Raw genomic sequence first — 23,790 nt, 5'->3', positions numbered from 1 at the left:
ATGGCCTATGGCGGCGGCGGAGGAGGCGGTGGGGGCAGCGGAGGGCGGGCAATAAGAGTGCTGAACGTGGCGGAGAAACCGTCAGTGGCAAAAGCAGTTTCGGGATTCCTATCGAAGAACCAGCAAGGAGGATTGAGGGTAAGAGATGGACGGTCCAGATACAATAGGATATTCGAGTTCAATCACACCATCAATGGACAGCCTTGCCATATGTCCTTCACCTCCGTCACAGGTCATCTCATGGAGCTCGATTTCGACGATCGCTTCAGAAGATGGCATTCTTGTGACCCCGTCGATCTTTACCATGCTTCTGTTCGTAAATTCGTCCCTGAGGTATTCCATTAGCTCAGTTTGTTGGCTACTTTTTAGCTATTTTTTTTTTGTCAACGATGAAGTATTTTGCTTGATTTCGTCTTTTGAATCGTTTTTTTTTGGAGGCTCCAAGCAATTCAGATGAGTGTAGTACATTGTGTTGTTTTGGTTGGACGTTATAGTTAGTTGCGTGGTTTTGAGCATTGGGTTGAGGTCTAGTTGATAATCAATGACTTGTATGTTTGTTTAGCACGATGGATGATAGATTTCTATGGTATAATATATAAATTTTTTTCTTTTATCTTTATGGTTTAGTACCGATTTCTTTGTAATCTGCTGCAGCTTAGTTGATAGAACAGGGCTTGAATGTAGATTATTATGCACTGGGTACATATAGTGAAATGTGTTGTATCTTTCATGGATGATTGTAGGACAAATCAGATATAAGAAGGACGCTGGAGGAAGAAGCTAGAAAGTGCCAGTGGCTTATCCTGTGGCTTGATTGTGATAGAGAAGGAGAAAATATTGCATTTGAGGTGATTGAAGTCTGTACACAAGCGAATCGCAATCTTAATATCTGGAGGGCTCGTTTCTCTGCATTAATTGAAAGGTATCTGATTGCTTGCTCTGATAATAGTTTCTCAGGTTTCTGACTTTAAGGCTGTTTTGATTATTTGCTAAAAACCTTTTGATGGTCAGGGAAATTCAGAATTCATTGCAGAATCTTGTCAGACCCAATCAATTGTTTGCTGATGCAGTGGATCTAAGACAAGTGTGTATCGTTTCAAAACTTAGTTGATCTTTAACTTTAACTTTATGTCATGCTAATACCTTTCAATACTAAGGATCTGGCCTTTTTTCTTTTCTTTTTTTTTTTCCTGCTGTTACTGTCAACAACTTATATATGTACCTTTTACAAGTATATTGAACTTTTTTCTTGAGTTCCTTTACCTTCATATGTTCTGTTCACCTCAGCATTTTAATGTAAACTTTATATCTTTTTCTCTGGCTTGATTATTAGCACGGATTTTCATATTTAACAATTTGCTGGACACATGTTTATGTTCCAATACTATAAAGGCGAGCTAAACTGGAACTTTTCTGCAGGAGATAGACCTTCGGATTGGTGCCTCTTTTACTCGCTTTCAGACCATGTTTTTAAGAGATGCATTTATGATTAATCTTGCTACAGATGACAGGAATCTTGTTATAAGCTATGGACCCTGTCAGGTACTCGCAAGATGATGCTTTTATTATGCACTGGTAGATATAGTTGAAGATAAATTGGTGAATGTGAGCAGATCACACTGTCCATGATATGAAACAGAATTTTGGAGTATGTTAGTTACAGTGTGCCATTACTTTACTGCAGTTTCCAACATTGGGCTTTGTCGTGGAGCGCTACTGGGAAAATCAGTCACATGAGGCTGAAGAGTTCTGGACTATTAATTGTACGCACAACACAGATGAAGGCACTGCTAACTTTAAGTGGATGTACTCTTCTAAAATCTTCTTACATATTTAACATTTTTATGTTGAGATGTATGCTTGAAATTTTCAAATTTCATAAGTTGTGGCTTTGCAGGCGGGGACATTTCTTTGATTATACATGTGCAGCAATAGTTTATGAAATGTGCATCCAAGAACCTACTGTCACTGTGAGTATTATTTAACAGTGTGAGACCACTGCTGGTTTGGAAACAGACATGCATTATGGGCTTTGGCATTTACCAACTTTCTCTCTGTGCAGGTCACAGAGATCAAGGAACAAGAAAAACTTAAATATCCTCCTCTTCCTTTGAGTACCCTTGAGCTTGAAAAACGCGCATCTCGTTTCTTTCACATGAGTCCTGCACATACCATGAAGGTGATATTTCATATTTGATATACAATTTTAATTCTTCATCCTTCATGATGCTCTTTAAAAGTTCTAGCTCATGTTTTATGTGTCCATGTATCCTAGAAATGATAGTAGAGCTGCTTTCTTATGCAGTCTCCTCTTATCATGCAATGCTATCCTGTGGAAGCTGTCCCTTTTCGAGACTGACACTGTCACAACCCATGATCTCCAAAAGATTGAAATTTGAAAACGGAAATGTCAAAGTCCTTTCTGCTGTAGGGTCTTATAAGTGTGATCATGCTTCAGCTTTTTATGATGCTATCTCCTTCTCATCCATTGTAATATTTGCGACCTTAGGGCTAAGTGTTTTACATTTTTAGTAACATGGTTACGCATTTTTTTCCACTTGAAATTTCTTGATGTCGAAATGCCATAATGGCATCTTGAAATTATGGTGTACCACCTATCATAGATCAAAAGTACTTAGCATTTCATTCTTATATTTGCCCATACCATGATTGTTTTTGAAATTTTTTCGATTTTCAAACAGTAAATTTCATGTAAAATAACCTGATTTTTCTTTTTTTTTTTTTTTGGTGTCCTTCTATTTGTAATCTTCTTGACTTTATAGGTAGCAGAAGATCTGTACCAAGCTGGATTTATCAGTTATCCTCGTACTGAGACTGACCGCTTCTCAGAGAAGACTGACTTGCGAGTGGGTAGTTGTTCCTTTACGATAACTCAAAGTAATTTGCTCAGCATTGGGATGTGACATAGTTAAATTTTATGTGTAGCCTAATCGATAAGCAAAACTGCTCAATGCAGGTTCACTTTGTTAAAAGCCCAAAAAAAAAAAGGATTCAGCATATATGCTTTGCTAGTGAGCTTTCATTGGTGTTCTGATTGATGAAAGTCACTAAGGTTTGCCTAGTGTTTTTCTAAGCCAAGGCAAGCTTGCAGGGATGTCTGCAAGAGAGAGAGAGAGAGAGAGAGAGAGAGAGAGAGAGAGAAGCTGTTAATGTGGGTAGGATCCCATGGTCAATATTTGTGTTGATTTGCATTCAAAGCCATATTTGTGGGATGAGGCTACCCGAATGCTTGATAAACAAGAAATTCGGGTGCATCTCTATTTTGAATTTGGCTAGAGAATTATAATACCTGTTTTAGCACTAAAACCATTCTTTTCCACTACAGTGGTGTAGATGATAAAACTCTCATTGCAGATTGCTAACTTTTTTGATAGCATTTGATGAATAAACTTACACACTTTTTGTTACTAATAGCTGGAAAAAGGAGCATCATAAGTTTCTTCATCTTTTTCCTAGGTCCAAGTTCATTGCAGATCCACTATTTTTACAGTCTATTTGCACATTGGTCCAAAGGATTATAGAGCTCTTAAATTTTCTTCATGTCAAGAGCTATTGATTTTCCCTGATTTGCATGTATTAAATAAACGTCTCTTGTCAAGGCACTCAATAGTTGTCCAAAGTACAAAGACTCTTCAAAGTATTTTCAGTAGATATGATACAAAACTTGATATCAGAATGTGCATAGGGTGTTCAGGGATGTTTAAAAGTTGAGATGAGCTGTATGTGATCAAGTTCAACTGATTTTCCCTAGGCTCCATTTTGCTTCAAGCAAGATTCTTAAGCTTGTCTCCCTTAGTGATTGCTACGTCGAGATATGTTTGAGCTTCATATTGACAGATCATTTGAACTTGTTATTTTTCTCCTTTGTAGTAGTTTAACTACAAATTCATTTTGTTATTTTAGTTGGATACTTGTTATATGTATGTAAACCACAAGTTCATACCAATAAATGAAAGGTTTTGTGTACATACAGAACCCAAAAAAAAAAAAAAAAAAAAAAAAAACTATCCATACTTCATTAGCTTTTCACAGCAAATGTTCATTTTAGAACTGAAGAAAACTGCAGAAGTGAAATTGGAAATGATGTTTACAAGACTGGTTGCCTCCTCTTAACCCCTTTGGGGGAATCAAAGTACTGACTGCCCAACGCAAAAGATTAGCAGCTCTCTTAAGAATTCCATGTAACATAAAAGGTTACTGGATGTGACATCGATTCTCCAGCTTTACCCATTGGAAGCTTCCTCACCAGTTGAAAAAGATGGCTTTTATCTGACCCCTAGGCAATTGATTGAGAATCACTTATCAATTAGCTCATGAGCATGGTCAGTAATGTAGAATTTTATAGTAGGGGGAGAAAAACAAAGGATTTGAACTCTGATATTCTTAAGCATTTAGATGGTGGATCAGGTGAGGAGCAAAGTACACTCTTAAGAGAAATTCACCTTTGTGAATTGTGTGGGTAACCTACAAGTAGACATTTTCTTCTAAACCTCTGCCGTCTGTGGTACTTGCATTGCAGTGTAATTGTTTATTTATGTCTGCAGTTCAAACCATGTCATGTAAATAATGTAGCTGTCAGGGTATGCCTAGCAGGTTAGACCACCTCACTTTGAAAAGTTAAATGAAATATTGTACATTGTTCAAGTCTACCACTGGTATATGCTAGAATAAACCTTTCTGGTAGATTATACCGTTTCATCTTGCTTTTGTTGATTAACTAATGCTAATGCTGCTTTTACTTGCATTATTTTGCCCCCCCCCCCCACCAAAACTGTTCTCCACCCCCACCAGCCAGGCCCATGATTCGAACCTTGGCCACCGGGGCGAACCCCAGTGATATATTTCATTGCTACTTTGAGAAGGCTTCTACAATCCAAGTGGCTTTTGACAATCCTTTTTGGTGATTTCCAGGCAATTGTTTTTGAACAACAAGGGCATCCGCTATGGGGCTCATATGCTCAGCTTTTGTTGAACCCTGAAGCAGGGCTTTGGAGAAATCCTAGTAGTGGCAGACGCGATGACAAAGCCCATCCTCCCATTCACCCTACCAGATTTTCACCTGGTGAATCTGGATGGAGTCGGGATCACCATGTTAGTAATTAATACTGCTTCCTGCTAACCGGTTAATCTTCCTAATTAGCAGATAAATAACATATAAGCTGGTATTTTTGTTTCACATTTGAGGATATTAAGTTCATATACATGCTTTTCTGACAGAGATTGTATGAACTGGTTGTTCGGCATTTTCTAGCCTGTGTTTCTCAGCCAGCGAAAGCGGCTGAAACTTCTGTTGAAATTGACATTGCTGGTGAAACGTTCTCTTCATCCGGAAGGGTGATACATGCGGTGAGTTTCTTGATGCATTCGCATGGTGCTTGTACCGTCTGGCATTATATAGCTTAACCATCTGTGCTGCTTGTTTGCTTACTTGTGTAATAACAAATCAAACTTATATTTATTTAAGGATTTTGCCGATTTCAGCTTGTTTTGATGGATAAAAAGTAAAATGCATGTTGCAGAATTACTGTATGAATTGCACACTAAGATACTGTAACATTCCCTTGCATGTTTAAAACCATGTGCTTCAAAACGTTTAACCAGTCAAAAATTTTGATGCTTGAAGAGTATCCAGTAAACTGCCAATTTAATTTTAAGGGCTCTTCTATTTGTGCTTCAATGGAGAACAGAAGACTAGAGCTATGTTACAAGGACTCTCCTACCCCACCAGACCTTTGTAAACACACATGTGGGTTTGGCATATGTACCTGACTTGGTCAATTTCCATTGGGTGTGTTGACTTCACTCCCAGAGAAGGCCATGGGTGTCAAGATGACTAGCAAGCTTGGCTATGCTACAAATTTTATGATGGAAGTGATAAATATGATCCTAGGTTGTTTATGGTGTTTGATTCTGACTGATGGGTAGGAAATCAGACTAGATGAATATAGAGAATGACAAAAAAGACAAATTTAGGTCAGGTGGACAAAGATCGTAAAATTCAGAATTTCAGCTGATATGAGAGGAGAAATGTACCACATGAGAGATTGGGATTAGAAAGCTCGTTGTAATCTGATCTGATTAGGTTGCGAACTGGTGATTTATAGCATCATAGCCACTTCTTAATGGGCCTTTTAATCTGTCTTTCTTATTTGACATTCATCTAGAAGTTGTGATACTAATAGTATCCTAATGCATCAAGAAAGTTATTGAGATACCAAATTTACTTGAAAAGAGTGGATTTTCCTTCCTTGAATGCCAATTAGCAGGCATTAACTTCTTGTCCATAAAATGTACATGACTTCTGTTGTAGACTACTTGGAAGTATGTCTTGCATAGAGTACATCAGTATCCTTATTTGGCTCATTGGCGGTTTCCCTATTCCCAAATTATATGAAGATTGAGAAATTGAATACCCAGATGTGTACCCATATTCCACCCCACATCTGAGTCTCTGTAGAAGGGCTCAAGAGCTCTCTCTTTAAAGTCCCTCAGTTTCAAACTCAAAAATTCAACATAAAATCTTGTGTTTGTGACTAGGCTGGAAAAATTAAAGATCAAGAATTGGAGATGTCAAATTAACTATTTTTGCCGATCAAGCTAGTTTTTATTTGGGGTTTAATGTTCATAATTAAGACAAGCGTTGAGCACTGAAATGAAGATATTTTGGAGAGAAGAACTAGGGGAAATACTCTTGTGATTAAGATTCTAATCATAAATCATGCTCCTCTATCTATAAAGTAATTAAAGTGAAATCAGTGCTCCTTTTCTTCTCTTTTTATTGCGGAGTTAAAATTCTATCCTTTGGAGATTCCTCTGCTAAAACCTAGGAGCATCATATGTTTTAAGGGACTAAATTAACTCCGATGTGGTTGGTGAAAAGAAGGTTACTTTGTTGATGAAGTATCCTGTTCTAGAAAAGTTTATGGTGTCCGCTCTTAGTATGTTGGGGTTTTATGTCAAGACACATGAAGTGTTTCTTGTGTTCTTGGACACAAAGGGTTTAAATCTGTCTTACCAGTCAATATTATGCATTTTATCTGAATTTTCGGATCTGGGAGGTAAGAAACAAGTAAGGTGAAGGACAGTGATTTCAAGTTTTGAGAAGTCATTCAAGGATGTGAACCTTTTTGATCCTGTATGGCTTTTGAATTTTTAGTTGATCCAAACCCGTACTTGATAGTGGATTTGGTACTTCTGCGATGATAATTATTTAATAAGAAGCTGAATCTATTCACAGCTTTGTATCGTCTCTACCCCAAGCACTCATCTTATGAGGAAAGTTGAGAAGCTTTTTGAAGATAATGGATATTTGAAGGATTTTTGATAGTTGGTTTCCTCCCTGAAAAATATTATAATATACTAGAGCACTTTTTAACAGATTTCAAGTTGCCAATCTCTACTCCTACAATTCATTCCTTTTACTTGAGACAAAATTCAATGCTATTGGTCAATTCTTGGGTTATCACATTATGTTACTGATTTGCTCTAAATTTCTAAGCTCCCTATTAACCTACTAGATGTTTTCTTTGTTACTACATGACACCAAAGTGCAAGTCTTTTGATTAAAATTTGTATCTCCAGCTTCTTTGGCATATTTTTGCATTTGTCACTTTCTATTCATTTGTATATTCAATTCTAAATAAAAGACGCATTCTAAATTGCTGCTGCTTTTTGTGCATGTGTTGTCAGTATATTTTTGCTTTGTTAATTGTGGTAATGTATTTCATGTTTGCCAGAAAAATTACTTGGATGTATATACATTTGAATCATGGGGTGGTTCAATGATCCCTACATACACTTTGGGGCAACAGGTATGCTACTGATCTTTTGATTGCTAATTTATAGCTTTGATTGTATCTGAAGAAGAGAAATCATTTCAATCATAAAGTTTCCATTCTACATAACGATCTGGTTCACATCCCATGTACAGCGCATTAACCAGGTTTATTTTCATAATTTGTTACTTATGCTATATTTGGTAGCTATCCACCCTTGTGACAACTTTTATAATAGTGAAAGAGCACTTATTATATTGTGATTGATTAATATGCAATAACTGCAGAAAAGATGCTGATAGTTTGGATTACAGTAACTAGGGACAAAAGGGGCTTTTCAAGGTGTTTTGTTGGCACATGCACAAGCATGTTACTTCTCACTCCACCTTTGGTTCCATATAATACTATTGTCAGTATACTGTTGGACCAAATTTGGTGTCTTGAGTTCTTATGCCATTGCATGTGGATGCTTTAACGTTGATATTGTTTCATGAAGTTAAGGTAGGACTTGTCAATGCAAGACTTTAGAAATAGCTAATAATATGAATTGCGGGAGTTGAAGTATTAAGTGATCCAAAGTTTTATAGGATCTTTCTTGCTTAATTTTTTAGGATGTAGAAATGTTTGACATTAATTTTTTACATGGTTGTTGAGTGAGTAGGATATCTTTTGCAATTTGTTCAATATGTTTCTGGCTTTTGCAGATGAATGGGGCCAGGGCTAGAATATATCACTTTAACATACATTTAAAAGGATGTAGTCTCTCTCTCTCTCTCCCCCTCTCCCTCCCCAGAATCATATTTTAAAGTTTTTGCCTAAAGAAGTGATTGGAAAGAACAAGAACTGATTCCTTCCTCTACAAAATATGTAAGGCTAAGAAATATTGAGGGTTAAACATCAATTCTGCCCCTATGAGTGCCATCTTCCAAGAACAGGGAATTTTCACTCATGCCATCATTGTTAATTTTGATGTGATGAAATCTAGTATCATATCATGATATTAAGAAAAGAAAGTATGAACCATAGTACAGGAGAAAGTTTAATTTTCCAAGTTTGAGACGTTGGCTGTTTGATTCAGTAGTTTTACATCTTGGCTAAACTTGCAAGTAATACTGAAAAAAAAAGTTAGATGCAATTTCATTCTTTATGCTTTATTTTCAGTTTGCTGTTAGTACTGATTTTGGAAAAATGTAATGGATGAATGACTTTTTTCTAAATTGGTCTGTATGTAATGCAGTTCATGCCGACAACATTGACTCTTGATTCTGGTGTTACTAGGCCACCACCTCTTTTAAGTGAGGCAGATCTATTGACCTGTATGGACAAGGTATGGGCTCTGTGTATTTAGATTTATTGGATACTCACAGTCCTTTGTTTTATCCTTGAGTTTCTGTCATATAGAGTTTAACATGCCTATAGAATTTTGATGATGTGTTTATTCTTTTACTTTTCTAGGCAGGCATTGGGACAGATGCAACGATGCATGAGCACATACAGAAGTTGCTTGATCGACATTATGCAATAAAAACTCCAGATATTCGTTTCTCCCCAACGAATCTAGTAGCCTGTTTATCTATTTGTTCAGTTTATACACTTGGTCACTTTTTTTTTTGGTCTTTTTTGGGTATAAAGCTTGCCTTCAGTGTGAATGACACAGCATAGGCTTTAGACACCAATAAAACTGTTGGTTTCGATCTTTCCCATCCCAGCTGAAAGCATTACTGTTAGTACCCAGAAAGGAAGCAAAGTAAACCATGCAAAGATCAAAGTAATATAATAACATTCAGATGAGTCTTGAGATTAACTTTCAAGCCTCCAGGTGCTCCCTGAAACCCCAGAGAAGGGGTAGTAAACGCAGAATAAAAGCAATTGACCATTAGGTTGAAAAAAAGGAAATGAGTAGCAGTCAACTTCAAGTAAAAAATAGCATGGACACATAGAGCTTTGGACGTGCGGAATATAGCTCTAGATGTTGTTCTGGTAAACTCAGGTCTCTGTGCTCTATAAGCTTTTGAATATATTTTGTGTAGGATGCATATAGTCCACATTGTGGATTCCCTTGTAATGCAGAGGGATTTTCTATATGCCAACTCCTACTTCCCTTTCAATTTGCCAAATGCCCCGGCATCCCTCACCCCCCAGCATCCTCATCTCAATCCCCTCCCTGTTGTAAAATTCTAACCAAGGCTTAGGACAATATCAAATTAAGGAAGGAGAGGAGAAAAGAGAAAGAAAACGGCAGGGACTCTAGGAATGTATGCACCTTTGCTTTTAGCATCCTTACTGGATTGAATTCTGTCACTGAAATCTTGGATGTTCTTTGGGTTTTTGGGTCAGATATATGCATAATCATTTCATGGCAATGAATTTTCTGTACCATCATGGAATACTATAGTTGGATCATCATCCTTTGCCATACTCCGTCCAAGTGGAGTTGGGGATATTTGCTGCTGGGTGTTTAGAATTTTTTTTTAGGACATCAACCGCTGATAGAGTAAAACCTTTTATTTACAAGATTATTCTTGCTTGATGAGAGTGATTGCTTCGCAATCTTGGAATGGACCGTAGATGGAAAATGTATCTGTAATTGTTTCTTTTGGGTGTTGTGATTAGATATTTAAGATTATTCTTGTTAATTTCTTTCCATTGTCCTACATATAGCGTGATGATTTAAAATCAAGTGTAGGGGTAACAAATTATTTTACAGTTGTTAGTCATGGAGTTAAGTGTATGAGACATATGAATGAAGAGATGTGCCACCTGCTTTTTTAATTAGTAAGGTAGGTGCTTAATGCCTTTACCTAGAAGTGATGATAATACAAGGTCTTAGTGAGGAGACGTACTGAATTAAATGAGAAGTCCTAAGTTTGCTGGCAGATTTTGGGTGGGCTGGGCACAGGTGCGTCCACTCAAGATTTTGTACAAAATTTTTTCCTCCCTTCTAGAAGATCAAAGTGTCCCTCGATATAGGTGCATAAGAATAATAAGGGCCAATCCACACCTCCCAACCCCCAAATTTCTTAGGAATTTGAGATCCCTCATGGATTTTGTATATGGAAATCTTTGCCCCCACAAAACGCAAATTGTTTAGATGCCAACGCCTAGCTTCTCTCCTTCATTTTGCATTTGTAGCATTGAACTTGTGCACCTTCCTTCAATAGGAAAATTGAAGAATAAAAAATGACGCATCTTCAAAGTGAAACTTGAATCTGATTAAGTTCCTTAAATCCTTAATTTCTTCCACAATGTTAATCTAAAATGGATATTTCATCTATATAGTTTGGAATACATTAGGCTCGTGTAGCAGAGTTTTGAATATTATGACTTCGATCCCGTTAAGGCACCTTTTCAATTAAAGGAAAGGAAAGGAAGGGACTCTAGTGAAAGAGAAAGAATGGGGAGTATGGGAAAGCAGTTTCCATCAATTTTTGTTTGGATTAAATATGGAAGGAAGAGAGGAAATACTGGATATGGTTTTTGAATTAGGAAAGGAAAGGAAATGACTATATTTTAGTTACATTCTTGCCCATAACAAGTCTAATTTGTGAGCATCTGTGTTGAACTTTACCCTATCCTTGGTTTGTTGTTTGTTTGTTTTGGTACTCATTGTTTCAGTGTCAAGTAAGTGATAATGTACCAAAATGAATTCAGTGCTTTTCATCTTGCATTTTTTTTAATATGTTTTGAGGGGGAGGGGGAGGGGGAGGGGGAGGGGGGTGGAGATTGGTTAAATAATTAAAAGTGCTATCACTCAAAATTTGCAGATGTGCAATGAAGAAACTAGGTTTAGGGTGGTCTGAAGATTGTATTGAAGAAAAGTTAAGTTACGTTAGGGAAACAAAGGATTCTATAGATGGAAAGTAACTGGCACAAAACAACTACACCTAATCCCTCCCTTTCCCTCCTCAAAAGTCAAGCCAAAAGAAAAAACAACTTATCCTTCCATTTCCTTTCTCTCTGAAATAAATTGTGGATTCTCTAACTCCCACATTTCTGTTAGACTTCTGAATGTTTCACAAATTTATGTGGAAATAAAAAGCACCGCATTTTGTTTGGATTAGTATCTAACCAGATGTTCCTGTCCTCTTTTTCAGGGGGAGGCACTAGTCATGGGGTACGATGACATGGGGTGAGTAATTATTGATCTACTGTATTATTAAATTACTTAGACACAGCGATGAATTTTACCCCCACTAATATCAAAGCAGGTTAGATGTATGAAAGATTGTATGATATATCTGAATCTTATGATTTATTTCTTGGACATGAGAAAAAGTTATTGACTTTATTTTGTTATTTTACACTTTGCATCATCCAATCTTTAGAAATCATAATTATAATTTATTTTTGGCATAAGAATAAGGAGTAATTACAAAGAGTCCTTGGTTGAGTGTTCATCTTATTGGTATCTGCACTGAAGTACACACAAGAAAGGATATCACTTTGAGAAAAGACACCAACTCCTATACCCATACCAAACTGCAGTTCCTACTAAATGTAGAAAAAATTCTTTATGGGTATTTTAGATTCAAATCCTCAGCCAGTGAAACTCCCATATTTCTTTTGTTCTCTGAACTCCTTTGCAGCTTGCAGCTGTCTATTTACATCATAGATGATAATGCGCAGAATAGCCACTACTGGAAAGGATGTTTTCAGTAACCTCAGAACATGGTAGAGTGTGGGTATTGGTTTGCGAAGTGTTGGATCACATGTTGCAGTTTCATTCTTCCCTAATCTTCTCCTTTATAGATGAAGCATTATCTTCAAATTGTCTGCCAAACAAGTGCAGAAACAGGACAAGCAGAGAATACATGATTAATGGATTTGTAAATTTTAAAAGAAAAGGAAAATGAACAAAAAACTCTACTTTTCTTTATTTTCCCACACCCTAAAATATGCTTACAAGGTAGGCATTTATAGGACAACCCTATCATAGTTCTGCCACCACTTAAGGTAATAGAACCATGATTTTAGGGATTACATAATCAACTCATATCCTATCTATTCAAACCTGATTGATCATAAGCAATAAAATCCCATAATCATGGGAGGTAATATATCTCATAATCATGGGAGATAATTATGGAAGATAATATCTCCCATAATCATAGGAGATAATATCTTCGACACCCCCCCTCAAGTTGGTGCATATATATTTATCATGTCCAACTTGCTTGTAAGAAGTTCAAAGTTTGGTCTGAGGAGTCCTTTGGTGAGAATGTCAGCTATCTGCTGAGCTGATGGAACGAATGGCATGCAGATAATTCCTCCTTCAAGTTTCTCTTTTATGAAGTGGCGGTCAATCTCAATATGTTTGGTTCTATCATGTTGCACAGGATTATGAGCTATGCTAATTGCCGCCTGGTTATCACAATAGAGCCTCATTGGTAGTTCAATAGGTCTTTTTAGCTCCTCTAAAACTCTCTTCAGCCATAACATCTCACACACACCATGAGCCATAGCTCGGTACTCTGCCTCTGCACTACTACGAGCTACAACACTTTGTTTCTTACTTCTCCAAGTAACCAAATTGCCCCATACAAAGGTACAATACCCCGAGGTTGATCTTCTATCAATGACTGATCCTGCCCAATCAGCATCTGTATAAGCTTCAATGGTCTTTCGACCTCCTCTTTTAAAGAACAATCCTTTTCCTGGAGTACTTTTTAAGTACCTCAGAATTCGATATACTGCATCAAGGTGCTCTTCATATGGAGAATGCATAAACTGGCTCACAACACTCACTGAAAAAGCTATATCAGGACGAGTGTGAGCCAAGTAAATTAGCTTGCCTACTAACTTTTGGTATCGAGCAGTATCAACTGGTGTTCCATCTTTTATATCTGCTAACTTGTGATTCGGATCCATAGGAGTGTCTGCAGGTCGACATCCACATCCCTGTTTCCTTTAAAAGATCCAAAACATACTTGCGTTGGGACACAACCATGCCCTTCTTGGACCGAGCTACCTCCATCCCTAAGAAATATCGTAGTGTTCCCAAATCTTTGATTTCAAAGCTAGAAGCAAGACTTTTCTTCAGCCGTTCCATCTCAATTAAGTCATCTCCTGTGAGGATGATATCATCCACGTACACAATGAGTACTGCTATCTTCCCGTCCTTGGAGTGTTTAACAAACATGGTGTGATCACTCTGAGCTTGGGTATAGCCTTGATCCTTTACCGACCTAGTAAATTTTCCAAACCAGGCCCTAGGAGATTGTTTGAGACCATATAACGATTTTTTTAGCTTGCAAACTCTAGACTGAAACTTCCCTTCAAATCCAGGGGGAGAATCCATGTACACCTCTTCCTCCAGATCACCATTTAAAAATGCATTTTTGACATCAAGTTGTTGGAGTGGCCAATCAAGGTTTACTGCTATTGAGAGAAGCACCCTAATAGTGTTTAATTTTGCCACTGGAGCAAAAGTTTCAAGATAATCGATCCCGTAGGTTTGAGTAAATCCTTTAGCCACCAATCGAGCTTTGTACCGTTTCAATGTCCCATCAGAATTATACTTGATGGTAAAGACCCATTTACACCCTACTGTCTTTTTCCCTTGTGGCAGGTTTGTTACTTCCCATGTTTGATTCTTCTCAAGAGCATACATCTCTTCTTCAATAGCCTTTCTCCACTCTGGAACTTGTAATGCTTCCTGTACATTCTTTGGAATTTCCACAGAAGAAAGTTGTGAAGTAAATGTCAAGAAAGTAGGGGATAACTTTTCATAAGAGACATAGTTAGTCATAGGGTGTTTGGTACAAGAACGCACTCCCTTTCGAAGTGCAATAGGAAGATCCAAATCAGCAATCTTTGAATCAGAGGAAACTTTATCTGATGACTCAAAAACATCAAATTCTGCCCTAGGCTCGGATTCCTTGTTGTGAAGAGAAGGGGGAGCTTTATCTTTTCCTCGATGATTTTTCCTGACATAGGTTTTCAGGGTTTTTTCAGTTACATTCCCATCTCTTTCACTAAGAGAATTCGACTCTGTTATTGGCACTAAAGACAAGAGATTCTCTTCTAATCCCTGATCAATTTTTTCACGTTTTTCAAAATCCTTTTGACGGGCAAATTGAAGAGTATCATTTGATTTTTCAGGATTATTATCTTGAAAAGATTCTTGTTGAGGAAATTGTGCTGTAGATTCTTCTAAAAAATCAGAAAAATTTTGATCAGGAATTTGATTTTCAATACGAAAAACATCATCATCTTCTACAAGTTCTTCTACATGCCGAGTCCCCCCCTGAAGAGGATCTCCAAAGAAAGGTTTATCTTCAAAAAATGTTACATCCATAGTTACAAACATTTTTTCGAAATGGGGTCAAAGCATTTATACCCCTTTTGCGTGGGTGCATATCCAACAAAAATGCATTTCCTTGCTCGAGGGTCTAACTTGCTTCGACCTTGTTCATGATTGTGAACAAAGGCTATGCACCCAAACACCTTTAATGAGACTTCATATGTTAATCGAGACATGGGATAAATTGTTTTGAAAAAATTCAGAGGAGTTTGGAAATTCAAGGTTCTTGAGGGCATTCTGTTTATGAGATATGTAGCAGTTAAAATTGCTTCGCCCCATAGATATTTAGGAACATTTCTTGAAAAAAGTAATGCCCTCGCCACTTCTAAAAGATGTTTATTTTTTCTTTCAGCTACCCCATTCTGTTGTGGGGTATCATTGCAGTAGCTTTGATGCACAATCCCTTTTTCAAGAAAAAAACTTCCCAAAATTTTATTGAAATATTCTTTTCCATTGTCACTCCGAACAATTTTGATTTTTTCTTGAAATTGTGTCAAAACCATGCTGTAGAATTTTTGAAACACACTTGCAACCTCTGATTTCTCTGTTAACAAATACACCCAACAAACTCTTGTGTGATCATCGATGAATGTAACAAACCATTTTTTTCCAAATGAAGTTGAAATTCTAGAGGGACCCCAAACATCAGTATGTAATAGAAAAAATGGTTTTGAGGGTTGATAGGATGTATAGAAAATGTAGACCGATGATGTTTAGCCAATTCGCAGATTTCACATTGAAAAGAAGATGAATCTTTATTCTTAAACAAATCTGGAAATAAGTATTTCATGTAATAAAAACTAGGATGTCCTAGTCTAAAGTGCCATAACATAATCTCTTTATTACTAGTAATAGAGACAGACCCGTAACATGTGTTTTTGATTGGTGTTGTCATGTTTGATCCATCTTCAAGGAAGTAAAGTCCCCCATTTTCTCTAGCACATCCAATCATCCTCCCCGTGGTCAGTTCCTGAAACTCACAAAAAGAGGGAAAAAAATTAATCCGACACTTGAGATCCCTAGTTAATTTACTTATGGACAGCAAATTGCATGATAACTTTGGAACGTGAAGAACTCTATGAAGTGTTATAGTAGGAGAGATGACAACGGAACCTATGCCAGCTATGACGGATAATGATCCGTCAGCAACCTTGACCCTTTTATTGCCTGCACATGGACTGTAGGTAGAAAATGATTGTGACGAACTAGTCATATGGTCAGTGGCCCCAGAATCAATAACCCATACAATCTGTGGACAAGATGCATTTGATGTTTTACATGAAAGAGCAATAGTAAAACGTTTACCATTTTTAGCAAAAGAACAGAAAGGAGTGAAGCTTTTTGGCTCAGTGATTGAAAATTGTGGAGACTTAAAGAGTTTGTACAGTTGGCTTAATTGTTCCTTTGTGAAGGCTGGTGTCTCAGAGTCAGTTTGTTGCTTTTAAGAATCCTCATTCACAGTCTGCAACACCTTGCTATCACCTCCATTTTTCTTCTTGAAATTCGATGGTTTCCCATGTAATTTCCAGCACGTGTCTTTTGTGTGCCACGACTTTTCACAGTGTTCACACCAAGGCTTCCTTCTTTTATCTCCGTCCAAATCTGTCCCCTTAGAAACCAATGCTGAAGTCTCAACTTCATCCTTTGCCTTGGACTTTAGCATCACCTTACGCCTTGATTCTTCTCTTCTGACCTCAGAAAATACTTCACGAATGGAGGGGAGAGGCTTCCTGCCCAAAATATGACCTCGCACCTCATCAAGTTCTTGATTTAGTCCGGCCAAGAAGACATAGACTCTGTCGTTCTCCTCCCATTTCTTGTATCGAACACTGTCTGCACGGCAGTCCCATTCATCCTCATAACAAAGATCCAATTCCTGCCATAAAGTTACCATCTGATTGTAATAGGTTGTAACATCTCTATCTTCTTGTCTTGATTTCCACAATTTCGTCTTGAGATTGAAAATTTGAGACGAATTCTCTATATCGGAATACATATCCCGGACAGCGTCCCACACATCCTTGGCTGTGGGCAGAAATAAGTGTGGCTTTCCTATCGCTGGTTCCATAGAGTTTATCAACCAAGCGATAACTAGAGAGTTCTCTGAATGCCATCTCTTCAAATTGGGATCTTCAGCAGCTGGTTGTTGAATTTCTCCAGTAAGGTGGCTGAGTTTACCTCTGCCATCGATAGCCATTTTTACAGATTGAGCCCATTCCAGATAATTGGAACCATTTAATTTATGAACGGTTATTTGTAGGGAAGAAGAATTTGAAGCGGAGTAATCTGTAGTTTGGATAACTACTGAAGACGAGGATGAGTCTTCTCTTGTGTGAGCAGTCGATCCAGTCATGGCTGCTCGGTAGTTCATGGCAGGAATTGGTACAGAGCCGGAGCTCTGATACCATGTAAATTTTAAAAGAAAAGGAAAATGAACAAAAAACTCTACTTTTCTTTATTTTCCCACACCCTAAAATATGCTTACAAGGTAGGCATTTATAGGACAACCCTATCATAGTTCTGCCACCACTTAAGGTAATAGAACCATGATTTTAGGGATTACATAATCAACTCATATCCTATCTATTCAAACCTGATTGATCATAAGCAATAAAATCCCATAATCATGGGAGGTAATATCTCTCATAATCATGGGAGATAATTATGGAAGATAATATCTCCCATAATCATAGGAGATAATATCTTCGACAGGATTAATTATCCCTTTTGCATGATAGATTGAAGTGGAAACTTGATACTTGAAGCTCCTCAATCTATCTTGCCTCCTGCAGAGTAATCAAATGATTGTATGCTTCGTTTTGCATACAAGCTTATTTGAAGCCACATAAAACCCCACTGATGTCTAAAAACCTTAATAGCTGTTTGAACTGCTAAATGAACCCCTTCTGATCTGAACTGTCCAAGATCATCGTTTATTCCAGGTTTAAGGAGAAAGTTTAAAGGAGTGCTGTCCTTGAGTTGCTGGACTTCATCAGTTTTCCTTATTCTAGAAGGCGAGCTCATGGTTTCTTGATCAATGACTGCAGCAACCTTAACCTGATCTTTGCTTAGCACTCCAAAGGCTGTCATGTGAATTTTGAAATATAGGTGCAACAGAGGATGGGAAGGAAACAGTTAATATATCAGAAAACAGCATATTCCCCTTCCTAGGGCTGTACATGAGTCGAGCCACTCGCGAGCAACTCGAGTCGATCTTGGTCAACATCGAGTTCAAGCTCGAACTCGAGTTCAAAGATACTTAACTCGTTAGCTCGCGAGCTGGCTCAATTTTATATATTTATATTTTTTATTTTTTATTTTAATAGTGAAATTACATATATATTCCTAATATTTTATTATTTGTTAAGAAAAATTATTATTTTATTCATTTTTTAAAAAATAAAATAATTAATTATTTATTTTTTTAAGCTCTGTCGAGTTCGAGCTTTATATTGAGAGCTCGAACTTGATAAAATTTAGTCGAGGCTCGGCTCGTTTAGGCCAAAGCTTGACTCGACTCAACTTGTTTGCAGCCCTACCCCTTCCCCACATCAACACAGATCAGTCCAATCGAGTCACTTAACTGTAGCACCTGCCTCAAGGTTTGAGAATTATAAGCTCCTATCTTGATTGAACAAAAACTACTACCTCTTGTGAATAGTTTATCTATCATTTGATCTGTTCTGCTACAGATATGTGAAACATATTTTAGGATCACAGATGTGTCCCACAACCATGTTTATTAGCCTGTGCACTTTGCACATCTTCCGAGTTTTCTTTGGCCACCAAAGTTATTATATTCTTCTCCAGATCATAATGAAATTTTGTACAATCCTTCCATTCTCTTAAGAGCAGCCTTCGGAAATTGTGCTGCTATTTACCTGGACATGAAAGACTGATTTTGCTCGTTGCAAACTACCTCCACAGCTCATCCTTCTCATTGACCATCACTTGATCCTTTCTAAAGCTTTGTTGATAGCAGGTTTACAATCACCAATAGTAATTCTTGTCGTTATTAAGTAACACCTGAAGTGTATAAAAGGGAGCAGCCTTTGAGTCGTCTCCACTGCAATTATCGCACTAGGAATTATGTTCATATATCTTATATCTTACAACAAATTCGTGGATTGTTGTTTTGACTCTGTAAAGTTACAACATACACGAATGTAAACTTTCCATGACTCTAATAATTTATTTGTAGAAACATGACTTCTGCAACTGATTTTTTGTACTCATGAGATCATCTCTTCTCTCTCTCTCTCTCTCTCTCTCTCTGAACTTTATTTTGTTTTAGTTTAGTCTCTATTTTGTTTTGTTGGACATTTTTTTTGTCAAAACCAAATCGTGAAAAAGAGAGGTGAAAGGATAAAAACTGACAGTGAATTTTCATTTTCTTATGTATCTTATCTGTGTTGCTACTTGAATATTGGCTGAAAGATGTACCCCTCTTTCCTGGATTGGACGTGTTAGCTCTTTCGTAGGTTCTGTAGTACATATGGCTTTTCCTTGGTAGCTGCCTCATTGTACTTGCAAGATTAGAATTAATAGTTTTATACCAAAGGGCTATACAATTTGTGCTACAAGTATGCTACTGAAACTTTTTTAACTTAGAATCTAGTTAAAAGATTTCTATTATTTGCACTTGATTCACTTTTCATAGAATCAATTTTATATGTTTAACCTGACTGTTGAAACCAGAAATTGTGGGATTTCAACTTTTATTGAGTTTGGTGTTTGAATGATGAAAAGGAAAGGAGACTTTCTTAATCATTTAGGACACTTGGGAATTGATTTCCTTCATTTTTCCTGCACATGTATCAAACTCTAATAAAAACTTTAAGTTCTCACAACAAAAATTAAGCTCTAGAACCAACCATTTATCCACCTTTTTGTTAACCTCTTTCTTCCACCTTTACCTTACTTTTCCTGAGAAGCAATTTTTTTGAGTTTCCTTTCTACATTGACAAGGCTATATGAGGTTGTATATTCTTGCAGTCAAATTGTAGCATGAGAAAATAGATGCCAGCTATGGCCATGCCCACTGTGAACGGGTAATTAGGATCTGCTGTTAGGATAAAATGTGCCTTTAGTGAAATGATGCTCCTGCATCAGACTTCTTAAACCTTTATGTTGTAAATATAGTAAGTAGATATGTTAATTGAAGTGCAAAATTTGATTTGTGGGATCCAATTTTAGCTTGATTCCAGAGTCTAGATAGCTTGATTTTAGGTTGTAAATAATAAGTTTGATTTTAGGATTTAGGTTATTCTATACTTGTATATATGTCTTTGTTGTGCTATTGAGAATGAAGTAAGGAATATCAAGATATTTTCTCTAATTTTCATTTGACATGCTACTCTCTTGGTTTCAATTCTAGATTCTTAATCATGGAAGTCTTGAAATGATGTATATACTTAAAAGGTGAAATATGCAAACTTTAGGCCCACTACATTACTTCTTCAAGAAAGTGGACAAAATGTGGGGATACACAAGTACTTACAAGTCACATCACGAACCATTATTTATGGAAAATGGACATAGTTCTGGCACTATTATAGAAAGGCGAGTGGACATTTTTTCTGGCACTATTATAGAAAAGCATGTGAATGCTTTGGCTTTAGCCTTGGGTATGCATGTCTCTGTTGTACAGATTAAAATGTTGATGTCTACGATATACAGACAAAATTTTAAGTTATAATGAAAAGTAATGATGAAATGTATTGTACTTTGCAGCTATGAATTATGGAAACCATACCTGCGTGCTATGATGGAGTCTGATATGAAAGCAGTTAGCATTGGGACCAAGAGAAAAACTGAGGTTTTGGAAACTTGCTTGCAGCAGATGAAAGCGTGCTTTATAGATGTATGTTTGTACCTACAGCATCCTTCTTTTTGCAAACTTTGACAAGTCACAATGTTTATATAGTTTGCTGTGCTGTATTCTTTTTTCGCCTATGATGCACTTATCAATTGTTTTCATTATGTATAGTTTGGATTCTATAATTCTATTGTTTATTCTGCATCAAAGAGATGGTCCATTTTTCATTATCTGTAAGTTTCCAATGAAACATCGATTTTGGCTATCTGGACTGTGTGATCAAGGTCTCTGATTAAGAAATCAGCCAATCTGTCTCTGAATTAAAAAATTACAACGGACACTGGACATATGAATCATTTTTTCAATCGTAATATTAGAAATATATCAGAAATATTGGTCTGTGTACATACTTGAAGATGTTACTTCTCTCTCTCTTTCTCTCTCTCTCTCTATCAGTAAAAATATTGAAAGCTATTTGAAACATGTAACTTATTTACTCAAAATCTTTACAGGCCCGAGCAAACAAAGGAAAGCTCTTTGAAGCCATGGCAATATTCTTTGAGAGGTCAAATGATAAATTCATTTGATGGGTTGGACAGTGTGCTTCACCAGCTGAGCAATCTGTGCTTTATTATGCAGGTCAAATAGATCCAATGACAATCAGCACAATACAGGTGGAGATGTTGTTCGCAAATGCAGTATTTGCCATGAATCAGATATGGTGCTTAAGCAAAAACCGGTAATTTCTTGTATCTGTTGCATGATGCTATCCATCTGATGACTAATAAGATGTTTCTTGTTTTCAGCGGTTTTCTTTGTCATCTTATTTTATGTTATTTTGAAGCAATAATGCCATCATTTCATCCCCTTGACCTTACATTTGGTGTTTGATTGGCCCTCAATTAAAAGTATATTATCTAAAATAGTAAGATATATTACCACCATTACAAAGCAAAATTTTCTCCTTTAATTTATGAAACCAACTTCTATCACATTTAAGTCCCCCTTTATCCCATGGCAACTATTTTTTTTGTAAAATTAATTTTCAATAGAATGGCTATAACATTTTGACTTTCCCTATTACTGGTTATACTTAATAAATTTTCAGAATTAATATCTTCTGCATTACACTACCGGAATCTCTGTTTTCCTTCTTTAAAAACTAATTTTATTGAAAATTAGTTTTTCAATAAACTAATTTTCAATAAAATGGCTATAACATTTTGACTTTTCCTATTACTGGTTATACTTGATAAATTTTCAGAAGTAGTATCTTTTGTGTTACGTTAAACGAATCTCTGTTTTCTTTCTTTGCAGGATGGACATTTCATGGTTGGATGCTTGGGATTCCCACAGGTAAGGGCTTCTTGTCTTAGATGCTTGTGATATTACTTTACAAATTTTCTTTCTAGCAGTCATTTTAGCTATTTAAACAGTTAAGTGGAGAAAAAACCCAGAGAGACTAGATAAATTCATGTCTGGTAATTAGGGTTGTTGATAAAATTTGTCAGATTTAATTGATGCCTAATGTTTCCTTTCATAAGTGTTAGCACATTTAGATTCTTTTAGACACCAAAAATAAACCCTAAACTATAAGAATCCCCAACCCATCACTCATTTCTTTTTCCAGATTGAAACGGTCCTCTGAAGCAGCTGTTTCGCCTCCTAGTGTTAGTCTGCCTTTACCATATCCTACATCAAGCCTCCTCCAGAAAACAATGTCACTCTTTTGAAGCTGCTAACATCCATTTTGAACTCCCTGGGTTGGACATCTGCACAGGATCTCTCCATGCCACTGCTATCCCTTGGTTATGTCACTACTATCCCCTGTTGGACATGTGCATGTTTATGCAGCTTTGTCTTCATGATGTTTAAAGGCTTGGCTAATTGTGTTTGTGAGTCTTGCTTGCTTGAGTCTGGCTGGTAACGACTAAAGGTGGTTGGGACATGGTGGGAAAGGCTTCCCTGCAGGAAGGAATATTGAGGAACTCAAAGGCAGTTAGATTAGGCAAAATAAACAGAAATGAAAGTAGAGAGGCAGCCAAGTACGGAAGGACGTAGGGAAAATTGTAAAAGAGAGGGGAAGGAAAAAATGAAGTTGCTTGTCATGGCTTGGGAGAGGGTTGATAAGTAGACTGCTTTTGAGATATATGGCAGGTATTGGACAGAAACTGAAAGATGAAGATATTTGAGTATGAATCCATGTAAGATTAGGAGACTAGGTGGACAACAGGCCAATACATTATTGGTAGTTGGGTTGATTTTTTTGCTAAGTAGTTTTTGGTGATCATATGATCTGTCGAATAACTTGGACCTTGTACTTCAGTTTTCAGAGATTCTCTCTACAGCTATGCACTAAAGATATCTGCTGGTTGATTTGGCATCTGAGGGCCTTAACATCATTCAACCCCAGAATCAAGGAAAAGCAAATATAGAATGGAATAATTGGAAGGAGAAGGATTTTCATTTTTTTCCCCCTAAAGTGACCCAAGTCTTCAAACTTGTATGAGTGGTTAAGAAGATAGTACCTACATCTCCCACCAGAACTGTCTTGCTCCTTTCATGCCTGTAATATTTGCCGTATATTACATTTTATTGGTTAACAGAAACGGTCATAAACTGCAATTGTAGAACAGAGTTATCTGTATATGACAGAAGCTGACAACTTACTATAGTAAATGTATGGTTTTCCCATTAAAGATAGAGATGGATTTTGGCATATTAATTACAGTAGAATTCTAGTTTCTTAATTGGCAAGTCTCAGCTAATATGAAAGGAATTGCTACTTTATCTAAACTTGTAGGTAAGGCATACTCTATGTATGGGCAGATTTAGGTTGACTTGTACGTAGGATAAGAAAATGGACAGAAAAG

The 23,790-nt window shown here is 36.8% G+C and overlaps 1 protein-coding gene across 1 annotated transcript in view; it reads left to right on the top strand.

Moving 5' to 3' along the window:
• Window positions 1-23,790, top strand: part of LOC113777098 (DNA topoisomerase 3-alpha) — a 28,717-nt gene continuing 4,927 nt past the window's right edge. The window contains exons 1-18 of the mRNA XM_027322145.1: window positions 1-333; window positions 744-922; window positions 1,012-1,084; window positions 1,420-1,542; window positions 1,685-1,806; window positions 1,898-1,970; window positions 2,063-2,179; window positions 2,784-2,867; window positions 4,933-5,112; window positions 5,239-5,367; window positions 7,758-7,832; window positions 9,034-9,123; window positions 9,252-9,356; window positions 11,891-11,925; window positions 20,833-20,962; window positions 21,430-21,482; window positions 21,557-21,656; window positions 22,235-22,273. Coding sequence (XP_027177946.1) covers window positions 1-333; window positions 744-922; window positions 1,012-1,084; window positions 1,420-1,542; window positions 1,685-1,806; window positions 1,898-1,970; window positions 2,063-2,179; window positions 2,784-2,867; window positions 4,933-5,112; window positions 5,239-5,367; window positions 7,758-7,832; window positions 9,034-9,123; window positions 9,252-9,356; window positions 11,891-11,925; window positions 20,833-20,962; window positions 21,430-21,482; window positions 21,557-21,656; window positions 22,235-22,273 — 2,040 coding nt within the window. The remainder of the gene's footprint in view (window positions 334-743; window positions 923-1,011; window positions 1,085-1,419; window positions 1,543-1,684; window positions 1,807-1,897; window positions 1,971-2,062; window positions 2,180-2,783; window positions 2,868-4,932; window positions 5,113-5,238; window positions 5,368-7,757; window positions 7,833-9,033; window positions 9,124-9,251; window positions 9,357-11,890; window positions 11,926-20,832; window positions 20,963-21,429; window positions 21,483-21,556; window positions 21,657-22,234; window positions 22,274-23,790) is intronic.

Source organism: Coffea eugenioides, chromosome 7, assembly GCF_003713205.1.
Source record: "Coffea eugenioides isolate CCC68of chromosome 7, Ceug_1.0, whole genome shotgun sequence".
Lineage (NCBI taxonomy): Eukaryota > Viridiplantae > Streptophyta > Magnoliopsida > Gentianales > Rubiaceae > Coffea > Coffea eugenioides.
Note: the sequence above shows the minus strand (reverse complement) of the source record. Positions and strands in the feature narration are given on the sequence as shown.